The sequence below is a fragment of the Myxocyprinus asiaticus genome, chromosome 2, assembly GCF_019703515.2.
Source record: "Myxocyprinus asiaticus isolate MX2 ecotype Aquarium Trade chromosome 2, UBuf_Myxa_2, whole genome shotgun sequence".
In the NCBI taxonomy this organism is placed as follows: Eukaryota; Metazoa; Chordata; class Actinopteri; order Cypriniformes; family Catostomidae; genus Myxocyprinus; species Myxocyprinus asiaticus.
Genome location: NC_059345.1, coordinates 60,517,077 through 60,538,611, shown reverse-complemented (window position 1 = coordinate 60,538,611; position 21,535 = coordinate 60,517,077). Strand labels below are relative to the sequence as shown.

The window sequence follows — 21,535 nt, the reverse complement described above, 5'->3', positions numbered from 1 at the left end:
AACACATGCTAGCAACACCTAGCGAAGTGCTAAAACGTGCTAAAAACATGCTAGCGTCATGCTAACACATTCAAGCAACGCCTAACGAAGTGCTAAAAACATGCCAGCATCATGCTAACACATGCTAGCAACATCTAACGAAGTGCTAAAACATGCTAAAAACATGCTAGCATCATGCTAACACATGCTAGCAATGCCTAACGAAGTGCTAAAACATGCTAGCAACCCTAGTAACCAAGTAACAAATCACATATCTCTGCACTAGAACAACGTAAAGACTTATGGTTTCATTCATTGTACTCATAGTAGCAAGGAGCCTTTTGAGTATCACCTTGGTAACTGCCTAGCAACCAAATGAGCTATCTATCTATCTATCTATCTGATAGACTGAATGGTCTTATAATCTTTCAACTTTGAACTTCTAAAACTAGTACTTCAAACGTTCAAACTTTAAACTTTAAAACTACTATAGTACGACTTGACTAACTTTTTAATCTAGTTTTGCCCCTGTAATTATTCTACAGACTTTTGGACCCAGGTAGCTATGTTAATTTTTGATGTGTTTCATAAAATAATCGCAATAGATGACTCCATGATTCTGTTTTTGGATTGTAACACTGGCTTTCCCATAACTGATGACACTTTTAAATTAATAATTATTTTTGGTAAGTTTCACTTGCATAATGCTAGAGTAATGTCTATCAAACCTTTTAAACTGAGATCCTTTGAGGATCTGAGAATGTTTTATCATTCACTGAATGTGTTATCCAGAAATAGAAAATCAATGAAAACCTCTCTACTAATAGAAAAGGTCATTTTTACGATTACATTTTTATGCTTTGTATGAAAAAAAAAGAAAGAAAACTTGTTTTCAACTAATGTTTATATAAAGAATGGAAAGATCTGTTTTGTGTCCCCCATTATTGTTGTTCTTATAATTTGTAACTCTGTATGCTTTTGAAAAATAATATAAAAAAAACAAAAACAAAAATAAAATAAAAAGGGGGGGTAACATACCAGTTTTGCCATCAGATCCATTTCTCCAAACAGACTCCTCATGACATCTTCACAGAATACTCTGACATCTTGTGGCAGACTCTGACATGACAGGCCGGTGATGATTTTCTCAGTTAGAGTAAGACACAAGCAAATAATGGCAGTATCTGTGACAAAGACACTTGCTGTTTGAGGGCTAAGACACGATGAAATTCTAGTGGCGAGGTCTTTACTACACAGATTAGAAGCAGCGCCTGTATTTAACAGCCTGAAAACGGTTTGTAAATCCAAATCTAAAGCATTCATGATGAGAAACAGAGGATATCAAGGTTTGCATCCCCAATAAGGATAATCAGTCAGTCACGTCAAGTGTAAGTTTGAAACTTAAAAGCCGCACAGTTCAGTTAGACAGGTCATCAGTGTTAGCTGCTTTATGTATAAAATCCCAGCGGTGGCGTCCAATGCCAGACAGACGTGATCTCTAAAAAATGCCAAGAATTAACAGGAGACAGAACGCTTCTCACTCAAAATGCTGGTTTGTAATTCTCGAGTCGAGCATCTGTCATCCGCCAATAAAGCAAAAATAATCCACCTGTTGTTCCGTTCAATGTAAAACGGTCAAAATTGCCGTAAATGCCGTCACCCGGCAATTTTTGCAGCAATATGACGCAAGTATGACGTTTTTGACAGCTTAAACTTGATTGGTCGCTGCGGTTTGAAGCCTAGGAGGTGTTGTTCGTGGCTACATGACTGTATTTCTTATTTTGTATGTATATTATATACTTCTATTTTACGCTCCCCGAGTTATTGTCTTAATTAAGCCGAAATATAGATGCAGTTATCCTCCAGCCTCAGGTTAAGAGAGTTTGAATAACTTTAAACGCAGTATTGTTGTAAACGTGGTCATTAACCGCTGGCTAAATGCTAACTATGCTAATGCAATAACAGTTCATGTCAATCATAGAGTCAGTCAGATTCTCCTTCAGTTTAATCATAATCCTAATTTAAATGTTAGTAGTATTGGAATAAATTATGTTTATCTCTAAATAGAGACGCTTCAGTATCTGTTTTCAGACTATTTTAGCTGCTACAGCTGGTTTAGCACGCTAGCTATAAAATTAATTGTTCTTAATGCAGTAGCCTCAAACATGTTTAATTACCATTATTTGCTATATTTGGCGTGATAACCTTCCATTTTAAACGCATAAGATCTAAGCGAATATGTTTTGTTATAGGTAACATGGGTGTGCAAACGCTCGCTGGATTTGTTTTTCATAGGTTAAAGACAAGAACATGGCTATATACGGGGTGGCAGTAAATATGAATTCCTTGACAGATAAATGATCGATTAGATTTGCAAATAAAATTGCTGATCAAATCTAAATGCTGCTGTTGTTTGTAAGCATAGTTAAATGATGAATGTGCACATACATGAATATGCACATGTAAAAGCATTTATAAATTAAATATGTACATTTATAGATTAAATAAGTCATGAAAAATCAACCATACATATAATTTAAGTATCAATACACAAATGCATGTGTATAAACCTGACAATCTTTCTGTTTTACTCTGCATCTACAGAATCAAGTTCTGAAGTGGACATGCAGATGGATGCAGAAAACGAGGATTGTTTCAGATCTACGAAACATTAATAAACGGTAATTGTGGCAGAGCTCTGATTATCTATAGGCTACTGGTAGTTTTTAAAATTGTTTTCTTTGTCACATGTCATCGATACTAGTGGTCGACTTATATAGGTTTTTTACCGTGGCCCAGGAGTGCAACAAAATTAGACTACATTACAATGGATAAAATCCACAGCACAACATAAAAGCCACAACACAATGAAATTAAGACACAAAACAAACGTTAAGCAGCAACAACAACAAAATTAACAAAATTAAAATGCTGTACTTGCCCAAAAGTCCTTTGGATAATGTATATCTCGTTGGGTTTCTACCAGAACTCTTATTGCACATAATTTCATCACCATTTTACTGAGTTGTAATCTAAAAGCCAAAAGTATCAAATAAATTTATATTTTAAAAGACATCGATTCTCTTCTATTTCGATTTTAGCAATGGAAACCCATTACGCGCTGATCAGGACACTTCTCTTGTGAGTGACTCGCAGTTGCGATCCTGGCATAGGCGATACAGGGCAGTACCCTGCGTAGGTTTGTCCTTATATGAATAGCAGGTAAAAAAAAATCTGAACAGCTCTCTGCTGCTTTCGTGCAGTCCGATGAATCATTTTTAAGTGTACTATTTAAAAAAAAAAAAAAAAAATGCATTGTGGCTTAATTTCCACTGTGATGTGGTTCATTTCCATTGTGTTGGGGCTTGTTTCCATTGTGTTGTGGCTTAATTTTGTTGTGGTGGTGTTTAATTCAGCCACCGTAATTTTTCAATGGCCGATGCTGACATCTAGAGTACAGGTTGCCTGATTGCCTATATACAGTTGCTATAAAAAATCTACACAAATCACTGTTAAAATTGCAGGTTTTTGAGATGTAAAAGATGATACAATATAAATCATGTCAGATATTTTTCCAACTTTAATGTGATATAAAAACCAACAAAATTCAAGCAACAAACAAATAGAAACTTTTAAGAAAAAAAAAAGAAAAATTAAAAAAGTGTGCACAACTTTTTATAATGGGGAATGTGACTCTGTTTGGAATTAACCAACCACATTCAAACTCAAAAGTAATTATAATCCTCCGGTCATCATTTAAATGATGCTGATTAACTCTGAATAAAAATCAGCTGTTTCTGTAGGTTTTTTTTTGCCATCTTCTTGGTTGCATCTTTCTGCTGAAGCCATGGTCTGCAAAAAGCTTACAAAGGATGTGCGGGATCTCACTGTGAAGAGGTACCAATCAGGAGAATTTCCAAAACATTAGATGTAATGGAACACCATGAAAGCCATAATCAACAAGTGTAGAAAATGGGGCATCACAATGTCATTCTAAAGAAAAGGGCTCACATCAAAACTTAATGAAAAAACAAGAAGAAAAATTATTAGGGAGGCTGTCAAGAGATTTACAGCAACATTAAAGGTGCTGCAAGAACATCTGGCAAGTACTGGTCACTCGCTGAATGTGACAACAATATCCTTTATTCTTCATTTGTCTGGGCTATGGGCTAGGGTGTCAAGACTGAATTCATTATACACACAAAAAATATCCAAGCCCACCTAATTTTTGCCAAAACATATCCAATCACACTAACAATTTGGCAAAAAATTTTATGGTCTGATGAAATCAGGATAGAACTTTTTGGCCATATTTTTAAATGGTATTTTTGGCACGCACACACACAAAAAAAAGACCCAAACAACACCATACCCACGGTGAAGCATGGTGGTGGAAGCATCACGCTATGGAGCTGCTTCTCTTCAGCTGGGACTGGGGCACTAGTCAAGATAGAAGCAATCATATATAGTGCCAAATGCCAGTCCATTCTGGCACAAAACCTGCTGGCACAAAGTAAATACTGATAGTTATCTCAAATAAAAAAAGTTTTTATTTTTTAATAATCTCTCTAGTTTTTAATTAAGCTACCATTATTCTCTCAACCTTAAAGTTTTCATTAATAAAAACAATCAAGTGGTCCTAATTAAACCGTACTTGAAATGTCACAATCTGGAATCATAACTCAAATATACTGTATACATTCTTTAAACTTTGGCTTCAAGCACTACCAACTCAAAATTATCTAGTACAAAATTGTGGCTGTGTGGAATGCCCATAAGCCCTTGCACTTGAATAAATTATGTATGTTTGTTCAAGACAAGGAATTTACAGAGAAATATAATAATTGTTATTAAAAAGTGAATATAGTTTTCATTCTTATGACTATTGTTGTTGTTTTGTTGTAGCTGGTTGATAGTTGTGATTTGTGTGAAGTCACCATTAGGGTGATTAGTGTTACCTCTGGTCACTTGGAGCCTGTTAAATTTAAGTCATTCTTCTTTACTCAATTGTACTTTACAAAAGTGCAGATTTATGTGCACAAAGAAGTACTGAGGAGAATCCAATGTGAAATATGGGTAACCTAGAGTCTAATCATAATTTCCCTTGTATAAGACATGCTATAACTACATTTATATGATTAAATAAAAACAACAATACTAATCACAGATGAGTTAAGTTTACTTGTAACTAGTAAACTGTATTTAATTAAGTTCACTTGGGCCAAATAAGTATGTTTACATAGAATAAGCATGCAAACCGATTGCCTTAAAAATCTAAGGTCAACTCATTAGATTTTACAGTGCCAGTGTTTCCTCTGTACAGGGCATCAATTGTGTATGGCAGATGCCATTCCTTGGCTGCCTGGTCAATGCAAAGGAATATATTTTAATTACAGGATTAACAGTTTAAAATTATTTTTTGTCACAAATTCAACTGACTCAATTCCGCTGTTTGTTTGACTACAGCCGTGGTTACATGCATAATCTGCACGGCTCTATAGAATGCTCCTTTCTCGTGAGCTGCATGAACATTTAAATGCACTTCAAAATGCCCCTCTTGACCCGAAATGAAATAAAGATACAGCCGTTAATGTATTACGAGTGTGTAAACAGACGGGACAAAAATCTGCACCGTCTTGACAAGATACTAATATATATACAGCCGTTAATGTATAATGTGATGTTGACAGGACAAAAATCTTATATCTCAAAACATCCTATCTGTGCCATGCTGCAGCTGTTATAAGCCTGTTGTTAATATTAATCAAGCAAAAAAAAAAGAGAAAATCACTCACCGTCTTTTGCTGGATAACTTTAGGAGCATTAAACCCAATAAATTTCAATGACAGGTCTGCTTATCAGTCAAACTGAATGCAATGGTTCTGTATTAATGTAAACTGAATAGTCACGCAGTAAAGATTATGTCAATATTTCAAGTAGTACTATTTTTCATTAGATTCATTTTTAATGTGTTTATATCACTTTTTTTATATTTAATTGCTGCTGTTACTGAATAACTTAAAGCACTGTTTACTCTGTTCTTTATTTTATTACTCTGCTTTATTTCGGGCTCTTGAATAATTACTTTTAAAAACTTGAAGCAATGTTTAGGAGAAACACTTGAAGGCTACATTGTTTTAATTTAATTAGTTAATATTTATATCAGTATTAAACTATTTTAAATTAATTAGCCAATAAATACATTTAAATACATTTAAATAAATGGATTCATTGATTGCTTTTCAAATTAAAAGAAATTAAGATCATCATAAGGGAAGACTTGGCTTTATTGTTATTTTTTTTGTTCATTCTTCTAACAGCAACTTTTAAATTGCTGGGTTATGAACAAAGCTATGTGATTTATCTTCAGACGCATGTGCATCGTATTTTAAGGCTGGTGCCTTTAATATTTTTGTTAACATTATCATTTTACTTCTGCTTGCATTTCAGTTTGTCATATGGCTTCAGTGTGTACAGTATAAGTAGCCTATGAATTTGAATGAGTCATTTGAAGCTGCTTTTCAATAGAGTAGTATGTAAATGGATGCTTCAATGTGATATTTGAGGATGATATTATCAGGAATTAATTAAAATATTTGGGACTTGATTTGATGCTGTCAGGTGATGAAGTAAGATTGGATGACGTCATCGGAACTTGCCATACCTTGGCTTTTGGTGAATTGACGCCACTGCCCCGGTATGCATTTTGCAGGGGCGCTGTTGAGCTTTCACATAGTTCATTTAATATTCTTCACGCAACATAACGCTTGCCAGCCCCAGTCAGCTGTGCGCTGTCTACACTGCGAAAGAGACCCCACCAAATACACACTCAAATACTCGCACATATAGTGATGTCACCACATAACTCGTGTCAAACTCACTTCATTTTATGTGGCCCGCAAGCTATTTTCTGAAACTTAGGATGAAAGAAGATAGGAACGTTTTACTGACCAATCAGTTAGCGCTTTCCTCTTGAATATATATGGGCCTTCCCCTGTCATCTGTAACATTTTGCTCACTTCAAAAGCGGAATGAAACAGTGCTACACGGATCAATTATCAACACGGCTCAATGGATAGAGCAGCACGAGCGCAGAATAGGTGCGTTAGGACTCACGGACCACGCAGATCATTATCATCAGCTACCTAGATCAGTCGGTCTTTGTCAGTCATGTGTGTTTAATATGTGTGATGTCACAGAGGTGCCATTTTGAAGGTATTGGCTCTGCAGAGAAGTGAAGAAAAGAGATTGCATGCACCTGCCAGAGAAGACAGTTGGATCTGTTCTTGTTGTTCCACCTAAGCCCAAGCAGCTGCCTAGCATGTTAGATGTTTCCATTCTAGTAATAACTATTGTTATTTTTATTTGTTGATGCTGCTCATGTTACACAAACATGTATCAGCTTATCTTATGGCCTTATGTGCCCACACAGCATGAGGGCAAGAACTGCACATTGTTTTCTTTTGTCCAAGTTGTACATTTGTAATGTTTACTTTTGCCCAAGTTGCACATTTCAAAAACACGTTTATTCTAAAACATGGGATGTTTCAAAGGGATGTGATGTTATTGTCTCTACTTAGTTCTTTGTCAGTATTTTCTTACATGTACAAATACTTGAAACTTGTACTTACATTATACTTACATTTACTTATAGTACTTGATTACATGTTCTGTTTTTGTCTACCACTGATTATTATTATTAAATGTATTATTACACATATATTATAAATATTACAAATTATATTAAAATATTATTATTATTATTATTATAGCATTAAACCTTACCCTGTGTGTACAACATTTGGTTTCCGTACTTCATTTGGCTGTCAAAGTGTTGATAACGAGACAATCAAGAACACCACATTTTTGAAAAATGCCATAGTACATACTTTATTGTGCATGTAAGACTGGGTGAAAAAGCCATTTTAAAATGCATAACAGGAGATGAGGCAAGCAGGATAAATCATCAGCACAAAATGTATTCTTAAACTGTAGGTGGACACAGTGGAAGTAGTAGAAACAAAGTTGCATAAATTGAAAAACATATTTATACAATAGATCAAGATACATCAGCACAGAACGCATTTCTATACTACAGTTGGACATTGGTTTGTCAGCGCACAACAGACAGTGACAATCTTATACAGAAATGTGACGTCCTCACCTTCACATGTAAGTATCATGTTGATGGGTATGGTTCCTGTTAAGATTTTATACTTCTAACAAACATTTCCGATGACCCTTTCAACGTGGATTCTTAGATGTGCTATTTTTCTAGTCTCCTCTACATCTTTTGCAGCTAGCTGACTGCCTTTTGTAAAGGCTGGGAGTTTGACCTCTGCACACAACATGCCAACACTTTCCTGTATGTCAAAACCTCTATCAGCCAAGACAATGTCCCCTGGCAACAAATTGTCAAGAAAAACACTGTTCTGTTATATGATTGTCACTTGTACGGCCATCCCACATTTTTGATATAAAACGTTTGGGCACACGCTTTCAGATTGGATGGTTTCTCTGTGAAAATCTCAAAACAATCAATAATCACTCTGTGTCCAAAGGACTCCACAAACTGGTAAGGCATAATTTCGTGCAAAGTGTCTCTGTCTTGTCATACAATTGAACGTCTCAGGTTTGCATAAAAAAATGACACTTCATTGAAAGTTCTGTACACTGTCTTTGGGGAAACACGAAAGAGATGGGCTAGGTGTTGTGCAGGCAGATCCAATCTGAGGAGCATAAAGGTTAACAGAAGCATTTGAAATGGAGTGAGAATTTTCTTTTGGTCTGACATGAGGCACTAAAAAATGTAATAAGGCCATAAAGGTTCCCAGGTTTGGCAGACCCGTATAGTACTTTATCATCATCATCTCCAAAAAAAAAAAAAAAAAAACATCAGACATCCTGTACTCATCAAGTTCACGCCGCAGCAACTTTCTGTTTTCTTCCAACAGGCAGTTTACTTCTGCACATCTGCGCGCACACAAGTTACATTTAGTCTGTGCCACTGCCACCTCCTGAGTGGTATCGTGTGTCCCCTGCTCAGTGTGTAGCTGATCATCTCCTCCAGCTTGGTGGGCCATCGTATCGTGTGTGTTTTCTTAATTGTTCCCGCTTCGTCTTGCAGAGCATGCATTGTCTGTGTGTGTAATGTCTGTGTGGTGCAGATGTAGGGATGGTGCCCAGTCTGGGTCAGTCTCTATCATCTCGTATGCAGGTTGACCTGCAATGACATGAAAATGTTTTTTTTGTAGCTAGCTACATAACATAGGACCAGAGGTGTAAAAAGTACTCAGAAATTATACTTAAGTTAAAGTATGGATACTGAGTGAAAATTTGAATCATCTAAAAGTCAAAGTATTTACACCCCTGCATAGGAAGATTGCATGACATTTTACAGTATTAACAAGACCAGATTAACCCGTTTCTGCTCTCCCGCTCCCTGGATGTCTGTTGTTTAATAGCATGGATAATTCAAAACAACGTGTGGATATATCGTTTGCTACTTTAGAAAATAGAAAACAAACACATCTGTAAACGTTACTTATACAAAAAAATATTGTACTTACCTTTATGAAAATGTAGAGTGCAAACATACATAAATGGAGATATCTTGGCGGAAGTGATGTTTTTGCATCTCACCGCTGCAACCCAGGCCATCCGACATCTCTTTGTTATCTCCGTTACCTGCTGTCCATAGCCCTTTTTCCAGGAGGGAAACCTAAAAAAATCTTGCCTCGTTTTCAAGTTTTTTTTACCTTTTCTATCGTGTGACTTATTAGTGCAGCTTTTCACACAACACGAGCGTACCATTTCAGCAATGAAAGAAAGCGAAAGGAAAGACAATGCTCCAACCACAGAATACCTCCAAAATGGCAGTTACACACTTCGTTTATCACGAGTTTGACGTCATCTGTCAAAGACCGATTATCAACACAGCAGAATGGATAGAGCAGCGCAGGTGCGGTAATTCGAGGACTGGTCTCAACCGCACAGACTATTTAAAAGCACTTTTGAACCAGTATGATGCATGACGTGGATTGCGAAACCCGTTTAAATGCGGTAGCCTACAGAATTGTCTGTTGCAAAAACTCTGATATATCGGTGATGTAACTAGTTTAAAACAAACAGCCCCCACATTCTAAACAGCACTGACAAAGAAAACGGAAAAAAACATAAATTAGTCTTTTCAATTCTCAGATCATAATGCTTACAAAAATTTACCATGGGTTTACTGTAGTAACACTAACTGAACTGTATTAACTATGGCAGAAACCATAGTTACTAATCATGGTATTGAGGCCATGCATGGTTTTACCATGGACTTATTACAAATATCATTGATAAAACTATGGATATTATGAAAGGACTATGGTACATTTTCATAATTATTACGGACCAAGCCATCAGTTTTCCATTTGTATAAAATCTGTACTCTTGTAATGCTCTCTGACTGTAGGAAAATGTAAGTTGTTTTGTTTGCCTTCAGAAATTCCAAGAGATGACTGTAGTTTAATCAGTAGGAGCCTGATGAAAGGAATCTGTAAAGAAGATCCAACTTAGTTACACTAGCAGAATATTTCAATTCTATAAAAATTTGGTGTTCATTTTTTCCCCACAGATGTTAATATCATAATTCTCATCTGTATCCCAACCTCAAAATCAATGCTTTACTGTCAAATGTGCATTTCAGTTCGCATAGCATGTAATATGATTGGTAACTGCATGAATGCTACTAAAGCAGGTACTGGTGCCACATTTTCAACTGGCCCTTTGAGGGCACAAATAAAACCTGATGTGGCCCAGGCTGAAACTGAGTTTGAAACCCCTGTTTTAAGCTTTTCCTTGACCGACGCACATTAATAAAGGTCCGGCATTGCAGGCTTGTGGGTGCAGCACAAAGCTGAAGATGAAGAGGAATTTTCAACATGAAAATGACCCCAAACACAAATCTAAGTCAACCAAAAAATTGCTTCAGAAGAAGAAAATCAGAGTTTTGGAATGGCCCAGTCAGAGCCCAGACCTAAATCCAATCGAAAACTTGCGGAATGACTTTAAGAGGGCTCTGCACAGGAGATCCCCTCACAATGTGATCTATCTGGAGCTTTTTTGCAAGGAATCCTGGGAAGAAATTGACAAATCAAGCTTAGTTGATGGACTCTTATTCAAAAAGAATGGCTGCTGTATTAAAAGCAAAAGGATCTTTTACAAGTATTAAGGGGTGTGCACACTTATGCAACCAGGTTATTGCAAATCTTTTATTTAAAAAAAATGTTGTTGTGCACTTCAATTTGGCTGATTGCATTATCACATTAAAGGTGAAAAAAGATCTGACATGATCTTGGATTCATCTTTTACATCTCAAAAACCTGCTATTTTAACAGTGCTGTGTAGATTTTTTTTTTATAGCAACTGTATTATGAATTATTCAATTTAATGATGGTAAAAGAGATGTACATACAATTGTTGAAATTAATACACCAAAAACTCGCTAACATATAGAACATTTTTATTATTATTTATTATTCTTTAGATTTTAATTCTGATGGAAGTGGTAACTAACTCTTCTGCTAACTGACCATAGTTTACATATACCCTGGCAGCCAGAATTTTGAAATAATGTACAGATTTTGCTGTTTTGGAAGGAAATTGGTACTTTGATTCACCAAAGTGGCATTCAACTGATCACAAAGTATAGTCAGGACATTACTGATGTAAAAAAAAAACAGCACCATCACTATTTGAAAAAAGTCATTTTTGATCAAATCTAGACAGGCCCCCTTTCCAGGAGCCATCACTCCAACACCTTATCCTTGAGTAATCATGCTAAATTGCTAATCTGATACTAGAAAATCACTTGCCATTATATCAAACACACCTGAAAGCTGTTTGGTCCATTAAATGAAGCTTGACATTGTCTTTGTGTTTGTTTTTGTGTTGCCACAGTATGCAATAGACTGGCATGTCTTAAGGTCAAAAATGGCAAAAAAACAAACAGCTTTCTCTAGAAATTTGTCGGTCAATCATTGTGTTGAGGAATGAAGGCTATACAATGCTTTAAATTGCCAAAAAACTGAAGAATTCGTACAAAGGTGTACACTACAGTCTTCAAAGACAGAAAGAGATGTGGAAGGCCCAGATACAACTAAACAAGAGGATAAGTACACCAGAGTCTTTAGTTTTAGAAATAGATGCCTCACATGTCCTCAGCTGACGGCTTCATTGAATTCTACCCACTCAACACCAGTTTCATGTACAACAGTAAAGAGAAGACTCAGGGGTGCAGGCCTTATGGGAAGAATTGCAAAGAAAAAGCCACTTTTGAAACAGAAAAACAAAAAGAAAAGGTTAGATTGGGCAAAGAAACAGACATTGGACAACAGATCATTGGAAAAGAGTGTTATGGATCTTAACCCCATTGAGCTTTTGTGGGATCAGCTAGACTGTAAGGTGCGTGAGAAGTGCCCAACAAGACAGCCACATCTATGGCAAGTGCTACAGGAAACGTGGGGTGAAATGTCACCTGAGTATCTGGACAAACTGACACCTAGAATCCCAAGGATCTGCAAAGCTGTCATTGCTGCACGAAGAGGATTTTTTGATGAGAACTCTTTGAAGTAGTTTAAAAAGTTCTGAACTTTTTTTTTTTTTTTTTCAAATTGTAATAGTAACTTTTCATGTTATTAATGTCCTGACTATACCTTGTGATCAGTTGAATGCCACTTTGGTGAATAAAAAAAAACTATTTCTTTCCATAAGAGCAAAATTTGTACATGATTCCAACCTTTGGGCCACCAGTGTAGATGTGCTTTCAATTACCTACAATATTACTATTGTCTTAATTTGTTAAGTGAAATAATGTTAATAGCCCTTTAAGCAATGTCATGTGCGTTTCCTTCCGACAAGTAAATTGGTCATTCACTTTTCCAAGTAATAAAGTTACTTGTCCGGAGTGAAAAGGGGACATTTAAGTAATAGTTACATGCTGAAGTGACATGTCAAAGTTCCTGTTGTATGTTTTCTAAATTTATGACAGATGCCCAACCTTAGTATACTTGCGCTCAATTCTCTGCGACAGAAATGTGAACTGTGCTGGGAAGAGGAGGAGGCTATTGTCATATGATAGTTATTTTATGTTACATATGGTAGTAGTCAAATAAAGAGAAGCCTCCATCATCATAATTAACAGCAGGGGTGCTCACAGTTCTATGAAATGGTCTACTTTTTCATCATGTTATCGTAGCAAGATCTACCATCCATAATATACACATGGTCACAATACCAAAATTTCAGTAGTCTGTAGTGAAATTTGACTATTCTTGATACCAGCTTCAATACCACAACAAATAATAACACTTACTAATTTGCTATTTATGTTAGAATTCTATCAAGTTCTCAAGTAATTATTCAAGACTAGTAAACAGTCAGTAATAACATAAGAATAATGTTTATAGATACAGTATATACTCTATAAACACTCTGTAACCCTTAAAAGAAAAAAACAATGAAAGGGGCGATCCCAGAAGAAATGAGCATGCAAACAGAGAACTTGAACAAGCCTGGGGCGAAATGTACATTTCTTTAATGACAAACCAACCGTACTGGAATATACTCGACTAGTTTTATTAAATAACAATTTTATTAAAACGTGCAAAAAAAGGGAGTCGCGTTGTGAGGGTTGGACGTGTGAACGGCGAGCACTGTGCACTTTGTTAGTTTTTAATAATTTTTAAACCAGTGAGATTGAAGACAATATGTCAAAGAATTGAAAATCCTCAGGATCTGGAGAAATGAAAAGACACTTATGTGCTCAAGCTGATACTCCAGACAGGGCCGCAGACCAGGGACAGTGCATCCGGAAAGTATTCACAGCGCTTCACTTTTTCCACATTTTGTTATGTTACAGCCTTATTTCAAAATGGATTAAATTCATTATTTTCCTCAAAATTCTACAAACAATACCCCATAATGACAACGTGAAAGAAGTTTTTTTGAAATCTTTGCAAATTTATTAAAAATAAAAAATGAAAACAATCACATGTACATAAGTATTCACAGCCTTTGCCATGACACTCAAAATTGAGCTCAGGTGCATCCTGTTTCCACTGATCATCCTTGAGATGTTTCTACAACTTGATTGGAGTCCACCTGTGGTAAATTCAGTCGATTGGACATGATTTGGAAAGGCACACACCTGTCTATATAAGGTCCCACAGTTAACAGTGCATTTCAGAGCACAAACCAAGCCGTGAAGTCCAAAGAATTGTCTGTAGACCTCCGAGACAGGATTGTATCGAGGCACAGATCTGGGGAAGGGTACAGAAACATTTCTGCAGCATTGAAGGTCCCAATGAGCACAGTGGCCTCCATCATCCGTAAATGGAAGAAGTTTGGAACCACCAGGACTCTTCCTAGAGCTGGCCACCTGGCCAAACTGAGCGATCTGAGGAGAAGGGCCTTAGTCAGGGAGGTGACCAAGAACCCGATGGTCACTCTGACAGAGCTCCAGCATTTCTCTGTGGAGAGAGGAGAACCTTCCAGAAGAACAACCATCTCTGCAGCACTCCACCAATCAGGCCTGAATGGTAGAGTGGCCAGACGGAAACCGCCACTCAGTAAAAGGCACATGACAGCCTGCCTGGAGTTTGCCAAAAGGCACCTGAAGGACTCTCAGACCATGAGAAACAAAGATTGAACTCTTTGGCCTGAATGGCAAGCGTCATGTCTGGAGGAAACCAGGCACCGCTCATCACCTGGCCAATACCATCCCTACAGTGAAGCATGGTGGTGGTAGCATCATGCTGTGGGGATGTTTTTCAGCGGCAGGAACTGGGAGACTAGTCAGGATCGAGGGAAAGATGAATGCAGCAATGTACAGAGACATCCTTGATGAAAACCTGCTCCAGAGCGCTCTGGACCTCAGACTGGGGCGAAGGTTCATCTTCCAACAGGACAACGACCCTAAGCACACAGCCGAGATAACAATGGAGTAGCTCCGGGACAACTCTGTGAATGTCCTTGAGTGGCCCAGCCAGAGCCCAGACTTGAACCCGAATTGAACATCTCTGGAGAGATCTGAAAATGGCTGTGCACCGACGCTCCCCATCCAACCTGATTGAGCTTGAGAGGTCCTGCAAAGAAGAATGGGAGAAACTGCCCAAAAATAGGTGTGCCAAGCTTGTAGCATCATACTCAAAAAGACTTGAGGCTGTAATTGGTGCCAAAGGTGCTTCAACAAAGTATTGAGCAAAGGCTGTGAATACTTAGGTACAAGTGTGTTTTTTTTTATTTTTTTATTTTTTTTAATAAATGTGCAAATTTTTCAAACAAACTTCTTTCACGTTGTCATTATGGGATATTGTTTGTAGAATTTTGAGGAAAATAATGAATTTAATCCATTTTGGAATATGGCTGTAACATAACAAAATGTGGAAAAAGTGAAGCGCTGTGAATACTTTCTGGATGCACTGTACGTCGATCGATCACTGCCATGGAGACTAAATTCTCTGTTGTGGTTACAAGAGTGTTGGACGTCGAGAAACGGATTGATTATCTGGAGTCAACGGAGGGAATTAGCTGCTAACACGCTAGCGGCCAAGATAGACTTGCAACGCGTTTTGGAAAAGTTGGAAGACTTAGAGAATCGTAGCCGGCGAAACAATGTCCGAATTGTTGGAATTCCTGAGAACGAAGAAAGCCGTGATATGGTGAATTTTCTAGACGAGCTTTTCCCGAGTCTGCCCGATATAGCAGGCCATAAGCTGGAAATCGAGCAAGCTCACAGAGTTCCAGTTCAGAGAGCCGCTGAGGGAGACAGGCCCCGATCAATTCTGGCCAAATTTCTGAGATCATCCGAAAAAGATCTCGTGTTACGCGAGGCGAGGAGTAAAGGAAGGCTTACTTGGAAGAACCACAACATTTTCTTGTTCCCAGACTTTGGAAATTCGACAAGAGAAAAACGTGAACGATTCAAGGAACACAAGAAACTCTTACATCAAAGGAAGGTCGCTTTTGCACTGATGTTCCCGGCCAAATTGAGAATAGATACTAAGGATGGCCGTAAAACATTCACATACCCACAGAAAGCATTGTCCTTCATAAAGTCAATGGACTGAGTAAGTCATTGTGTGATGCAGCCGAGTGGACCTGACTCACTGAACATTCACTTGACTGTCCGAGGAAACTGGGCACCTTTTTTGTTTCTTTTTGTGCTGGTTCCGCTGAGCGGTTGGAGTTTGTTTTGTGGAGGAACACACCTTTGGAACAGTCATGTGGATGAATCTACACGTCTGTGTGTTTATCCCGCCTATTGGCTGGAGTTTGTTTTATAGATTATTTTCAGTTTTTTTAATTCTGTCTTACAAAATTTGTATAGAAGCAGTAGAATTGAGCAGTCCGATGGCAAAGTTTTTGCGTGGACTCTCGTAGGTGTACATGGACTGTTTGAGTTTATAGGGATGTGCGCCAGTTGGCTCTGTCGTGCGTGGGGGTAATGCGCACATTTTGTTTTGTTTTTTTTTCTGGGGGAGTTTGGGGTTTGTTTGTCTAATGTTGGAATGTGGTCTTTATAATTTTGTTTTTGAATCTATTTTTTCTAATGTCAAAATGTCAAATGTTAATACGAGCGGATTGTCTCTCTCCGCATGGAATGTGAATGGGTTGGGGCACCCCATAAAAAGAAGGAAGGTTATTTCTTTTCTTAAATGTAAGAAATATGATATTGTGTTTCTTCAAGAAATGCATTTTCCCCTGCAGGAAGCTGAAAAATTTGGGAAGATATGGGGTGGACATGTTTTCTTTAGTGCGGGCTCATATAAGAGCAGGGCAGTCATTGCATTGACTAATGTAAACATCTACAATTCAAAGATCTCAAACAGATTATTGATAAATTAGGAAGAGTCATTATTGTTTTAGCAGAAATTCAGGGGAAAAGTTTGATTTTGGCAAATATTTATGCACCTAACGTTGATGATCATGGATTTTTATAGATCTTGAAGGGATGTTACAAGCCGTTGGCACCCCTCATGATATATTATTGGGAGGAGACTTTAATCGTTTGATGGACTTTGAAGTCCTTGATCATAGTAAAGCAAAAGCCCCGTAGAGCAACATTGACGATTCATAAGATGTGTAAAAATCTTGGTCTTACAGATATTTGGAGACTTTTGAACCCATGTGGTAGGGACTATAAATTTTTTTCATCAGTCCATAAGATTTATTATAGAATAGATTTTTTTCTGATATCTAAGTTCCTCATTTCATCTGATGTTGATTGCTCAATTGGAAACATCTTGGTCTCAGATCACGCCCTGGTGTGTTTACAGGTGTTGACACATATGGAGAAAAGGAAATCATATAGGTGGCGCTTTAATGTATCCCTTTTGCAAAATCCTGAATTCAAACAAATGTTAAAGGCTGAAATCAATGTTTATATGGAGACCAACTGGTCCTCAGTATCCTCTGTGGGCATGGCTTGGGAGGCACTTAAGGTGGTTCTTCGTGGTCGGAACATACAGTATGCCTTATCAAAAAATCCAAAGCACGAGAACTTGTGGAGTTGGAAGGGAATATTAAAAGTGCAGAGGCAGAACTGAAGCGCCGAATGTCATCTAATGGCCTCAGAGAATTGACCCGATTGAAATATAGATATAATGCTATTTTGTTGCGGAAGGTGGAGTTTTGGCCGTCAGGGCAAGAGCTTTTGGCTAGATAAATAGAGAGAGTCTTTTTCTACCATTCCCTCGGTGAAAACTGCTAGTCGTGAAATATTTACCTCGGCCATTGATATTAATAATGCTTTTAAATAATTCTATCTTGATCTTTATGGTTCCATGTCTTTGTCTACTGATGAAGATATTAGAAACTTTGTGGAACCATTAGATCTCCCTAAACTGACAACTGAGCAAAAAAATTCTCTTGATTCTGAGATAACCTTGGAGGAGCTTGGTGAGGTAATTAAGGCCTTACCTACAGGCAAGGCTCCGGGGCCAGATGGATTTGCCGCTGATTTTTTTTTAGATCTTATGCTACAGAACTGGCTCCACTTTTGTTAGAAGTTCACATGGAATCATTAAAGAATGGAAAGCTTCCGCAAACCATGACTCAAGCCCGGATCAGTATGATTGGAAATATACGGGTTCGGAAATACTTTTATGGAATGGATTAAGTTACTTTATAGACACCCGGTAGCGGCAGTACAAACAAATGGATTAATTTCAGATTATTTTACTCTGAATAGGGGCATCCGGCAGGGTTCCCCTCTTTCCCCATTATTGTTCTGTCTTGCCCTGGAACCATTAGCAGCCGCGAAAAGAAAGGAGGATGATTTTCCAGGGGTGATGGCGGGAGGTGTGGCGCATAAGCTTTTGCTTTACGCAGATGATATTTTATTATTCGTCTCTGACCCATTTGATCTATGCCTTGCCTCCACAGGATTATTAAATCCTTCTCTAAATTCTCAGGATACAGAGTCAGTTGGTCTAAATCCGAAGCTTTGGCTCTGACAGCGTACTGCCCAGTAACGGCTTTTCAACTGGGCGCCTTCCAGTGGCCCAAACAGGGCATTAAGTTTTTGGGCATTTTATTCCCAGCAAATTTGTGATTTAGTTAATTTTGACCCTTTAATAAAAAGGTTTTCGAGTGATGTGAGTAGGTGGGCTTCATTACATTTATCTATGTTTGGGAAGGTTAATGTTATTAAAATGAATTGTATTCCAAAATTCAACTACCTGCTACTGTCTGTCCCTGTAGATGTCCCCCTCTCTTACTTCAAGCAATTTGATAGCATAGCGAAGACCTTTATTTGGAATGGTAAACGTCCCAGATTACATTTCAACAAGTTGCATAGGCTGACTGACAATGGTGGGCTAGGCCTACCCAAGATTTTGTTTTATTATTATTATGCATTCGGTCTCAGACATTTGGCTCACTGGTCGCTTCCACCTGAGAGAGCCCCTCCCTGGTTTTGTATTGAACAGGAAGTTCTTGCCCCTATTTCGCCATTGCAAAGCCTTTCTATTAAACTAACCGGAGAAGTGAAGTCACACCCCATTATCTCACATTTGCATGCGGTTCGGACAAAAGTGTCCAGAGTGTTTAATTCGGACATTTATTTAAATGTAGCCTTGAGCATATGACTGAACCCAAAATTCTGCATTAATAAGTTCCCTTTCTGTTGGTCAGAGTGGATTGGGAGGGGGGGTTACTACACTCGGTGACCTATATGAGAATGGTGTTGAGATCGTTTGAAAATTTGGTCCAACATTTTAAGATTCTTAGATCAGTTCTTTAGGTTTTACAGCTGTGCCACCTGTTCTGTACTATTTGTGGGAGTAGTTTACACCCCCCTAAAGTGGCAGATGCTCTGGAAGTGGTGATTACTGCTTTTGGAAAAGGTCATGAGGCATCGGCGTATTACTCCTTGTTAATTCAGAGTTTGGGGGACGAAGCTTCATCTCCTCTCGAGATTATGGGAGAAAGACTTAAATTTGGTATTGGAGGAGGGAGTGTGGGCTAGGATTCTAAAAAGCATCAAGTCTACATCTAGAGATGCAAGGGTCCATCTGATGCAATTTTTTTTTTGTTATTACAATTTTTATTGATTCCATTCATAAAAAACCAATAGACACAACATAAAATACGGAATCAGATATATAAATTAAACCCCTCCCCCCGAACATCCCCCCCCCCCCACCTGACACAAACACACATTACAGTGGTCTCTTACTATTATAGCAAAAAATTAGAAACAAACAAAATAAAAAAAAATACTTTCAAAAAAAACAAGAGTGCACATACACATCAAACTAAAAATTACAAATCAAAAATCCCTCTCCACTGCCCCTCCCCGAGAACCCTCCAAAAAATCTAAATATCCACCCCACTTCCTATTAAACAAATCCCACTTTCCTAACCTTCTGAAGATTGCCTCCTCAAATGCCGCAACCTCGCTCATCTCCCCGCACTCCCAAAACGAGGGTGCCCCAGCCGTCTTCCACCCCCTGAGTATTATTCGCCTGGCCACCATAACTCCGGGCAGGACCCAACACACTGTCAAGTGGCTATCCCCAAAATTCATGACTTCCCCATCACCCAAAATATCTGGGGCAAAATGAAAACCTTGTGTCCAACACATCACACATAAATCCCTGAATCTTTAACCAAAATTCCTGTATTTTAACACATGGAAAATTTGGGTTGTGTCCCCGTCTTCCGATTGGCATTGCCAGCAGGTGGGTGTGTCTTTAGGACCAAGTCTATACAATCTAGAGGGGGTCCAATATAATTGATTCAAAATCTTAAATTGCATCAGACGCACCCTCGAATCTTTAGATGTAGACTTGACGTTTTTTAGAATCTTAGCCCACACTCCTCCAATACCAAATTTAAATCTCTCTCCCATAATCTCTTGAGATAAGTTGAAGCTCCATCCCTCAGACTCTGAATGAATAGGGAGAAATACACTGATGCCTCTACCTTTTCCAAAAGCAGTAATCACCACTTCTAGAGTATCTGCCCTTTTAGGTGGGTGTATGCTACTCCCAAAAATAGTACAAAGCAGGTGGCACAGATGTAAGTACCTGAAGAACTGAGATCTAGGAATCCTTAAATGTTGGACCAAATTTTCAAACGATCTCAACCCACCACTCTCATATAGGTCACAGAGTGTATTAACACCCATCTCAATCCACTCCGACCAACAGAAAGGGGACTCACCAATACGCAACTTTGGGTTTAGCCATATGCTTGAGGCAACATTTAAATAAATGTCTGAATTAAACACTCTGGACACTTTTGTCCATAGCGCGTGCAGATACGAGATAATGGGGTGCGACTTAACTTCTCCAATTAGTTTAATAGAAAGGCTTTGTAATAGTAAAATAGGGGCAATAACTTTCTGTTCAATTCCAAACCAGGGAGGGGCTCTCTCAGGTGGAAGTGACCAATGAGCTAAATGTCTGAGACCAAACGCATAATAATAAAACAAAATCTTAGGTAGACCTAGCCCACCTTTGTCAATCGGCCTATGTAACTTGTTGCAATGTAACCTGGGACGCTTTCCATTCCAAATGAAGGACTTCACTATACTATCAAATTGCTTAAAATAAGAGAGGGGGACATCTACAGGGAGAGATTGTAGTAGGTAGTTGAATTTTGGAATACAATTCATTTTAATAACATTAACTTTCCCAATCATCGATAAATGTAATGAAGACCACTTACATCACTAGAAAACCTTTTTATTAAAGGGTCAAAATTAACTAAATCACACAAATTTGCTGGGAATAAAATGCCCAAATACTTAATGCCCTGTTTGGGCCACTGGAAGGCGCCCGGCTGAAAAGCCGTTAGTGGGCAGTACGCTGTCAAAGCCAAATCTTCAGATTTAGACCAATTGACTTTGTATCCTGAGAACTTGGAAAAGGAATTAATAATTCTGTGGAGGCAAGGCATAGCTCTAGTAGGGTCAGAGACGAATAATAAAATATCATCTGCGTAAAGCAAAAGCTTATGCGCCATACCTCCTGCAATCACCCCTGGAAAAACATCCTCCTTT

General features: G+C 38.0%; 3 protein-coding genes across 3 annotated transcripts in view; 2 read left to right on the top strand and 1 right to left on the bottom strand.

Annotated features, from left to right (window-relative positions):
* Positions 1 to 1,596, bottom strand: part of LOC127452964 (protein Lines homolog 1-like) — an 85,166-nt gene extending 83,570 nt beyond the window's left edge. The window contains exon 1 of the mRNA XM_051718900.1: positions 1,018 to 1,596. Coding sequence (XP_051574860.1) covers positions 1,018 to 1,302 — 285 coding nt within the window. The 5' untranslated portion in view covers positions 1,303 to 1,596. The remainder of the gene's footprint in view (positions 1 to 1,017) is intronic.
* The window catches only part of LOC127452865 (aryl hydrocarbon receptor nuclear translocator 2-like), a 1,027,890-nt gene that overhangs the window by 306,956 nt on the left and 699,399 nt on the right, over positions 1 to 21,535 (top strand). The window lies entirely within an intron of this gene.
* LOC127453124 (ankyrin repeat and SOCS box protein 7) overlaps positions 1,707 to 21,535 on the top strand; it is an 82,512-nt gene continuing 62,683 nt past the window's right edge. Inside the window, exons 1-2 of the mRNA XM_051719272.1 lie at positions 1,707 to 1,762; positions 2,584 to 2,660. Of these exons, the coding sequence (XP_051575232.1) occupies positions 2,614 to 2,660 (47 nt within the window). The 5' untranslated portion in view covers positions 1,707 to 1,762; positions 2,584 to 2,613. The remainder of the gene's footprint in view (positions 1,763 to 2,583; positions 2,661 to 21,535) is intronic.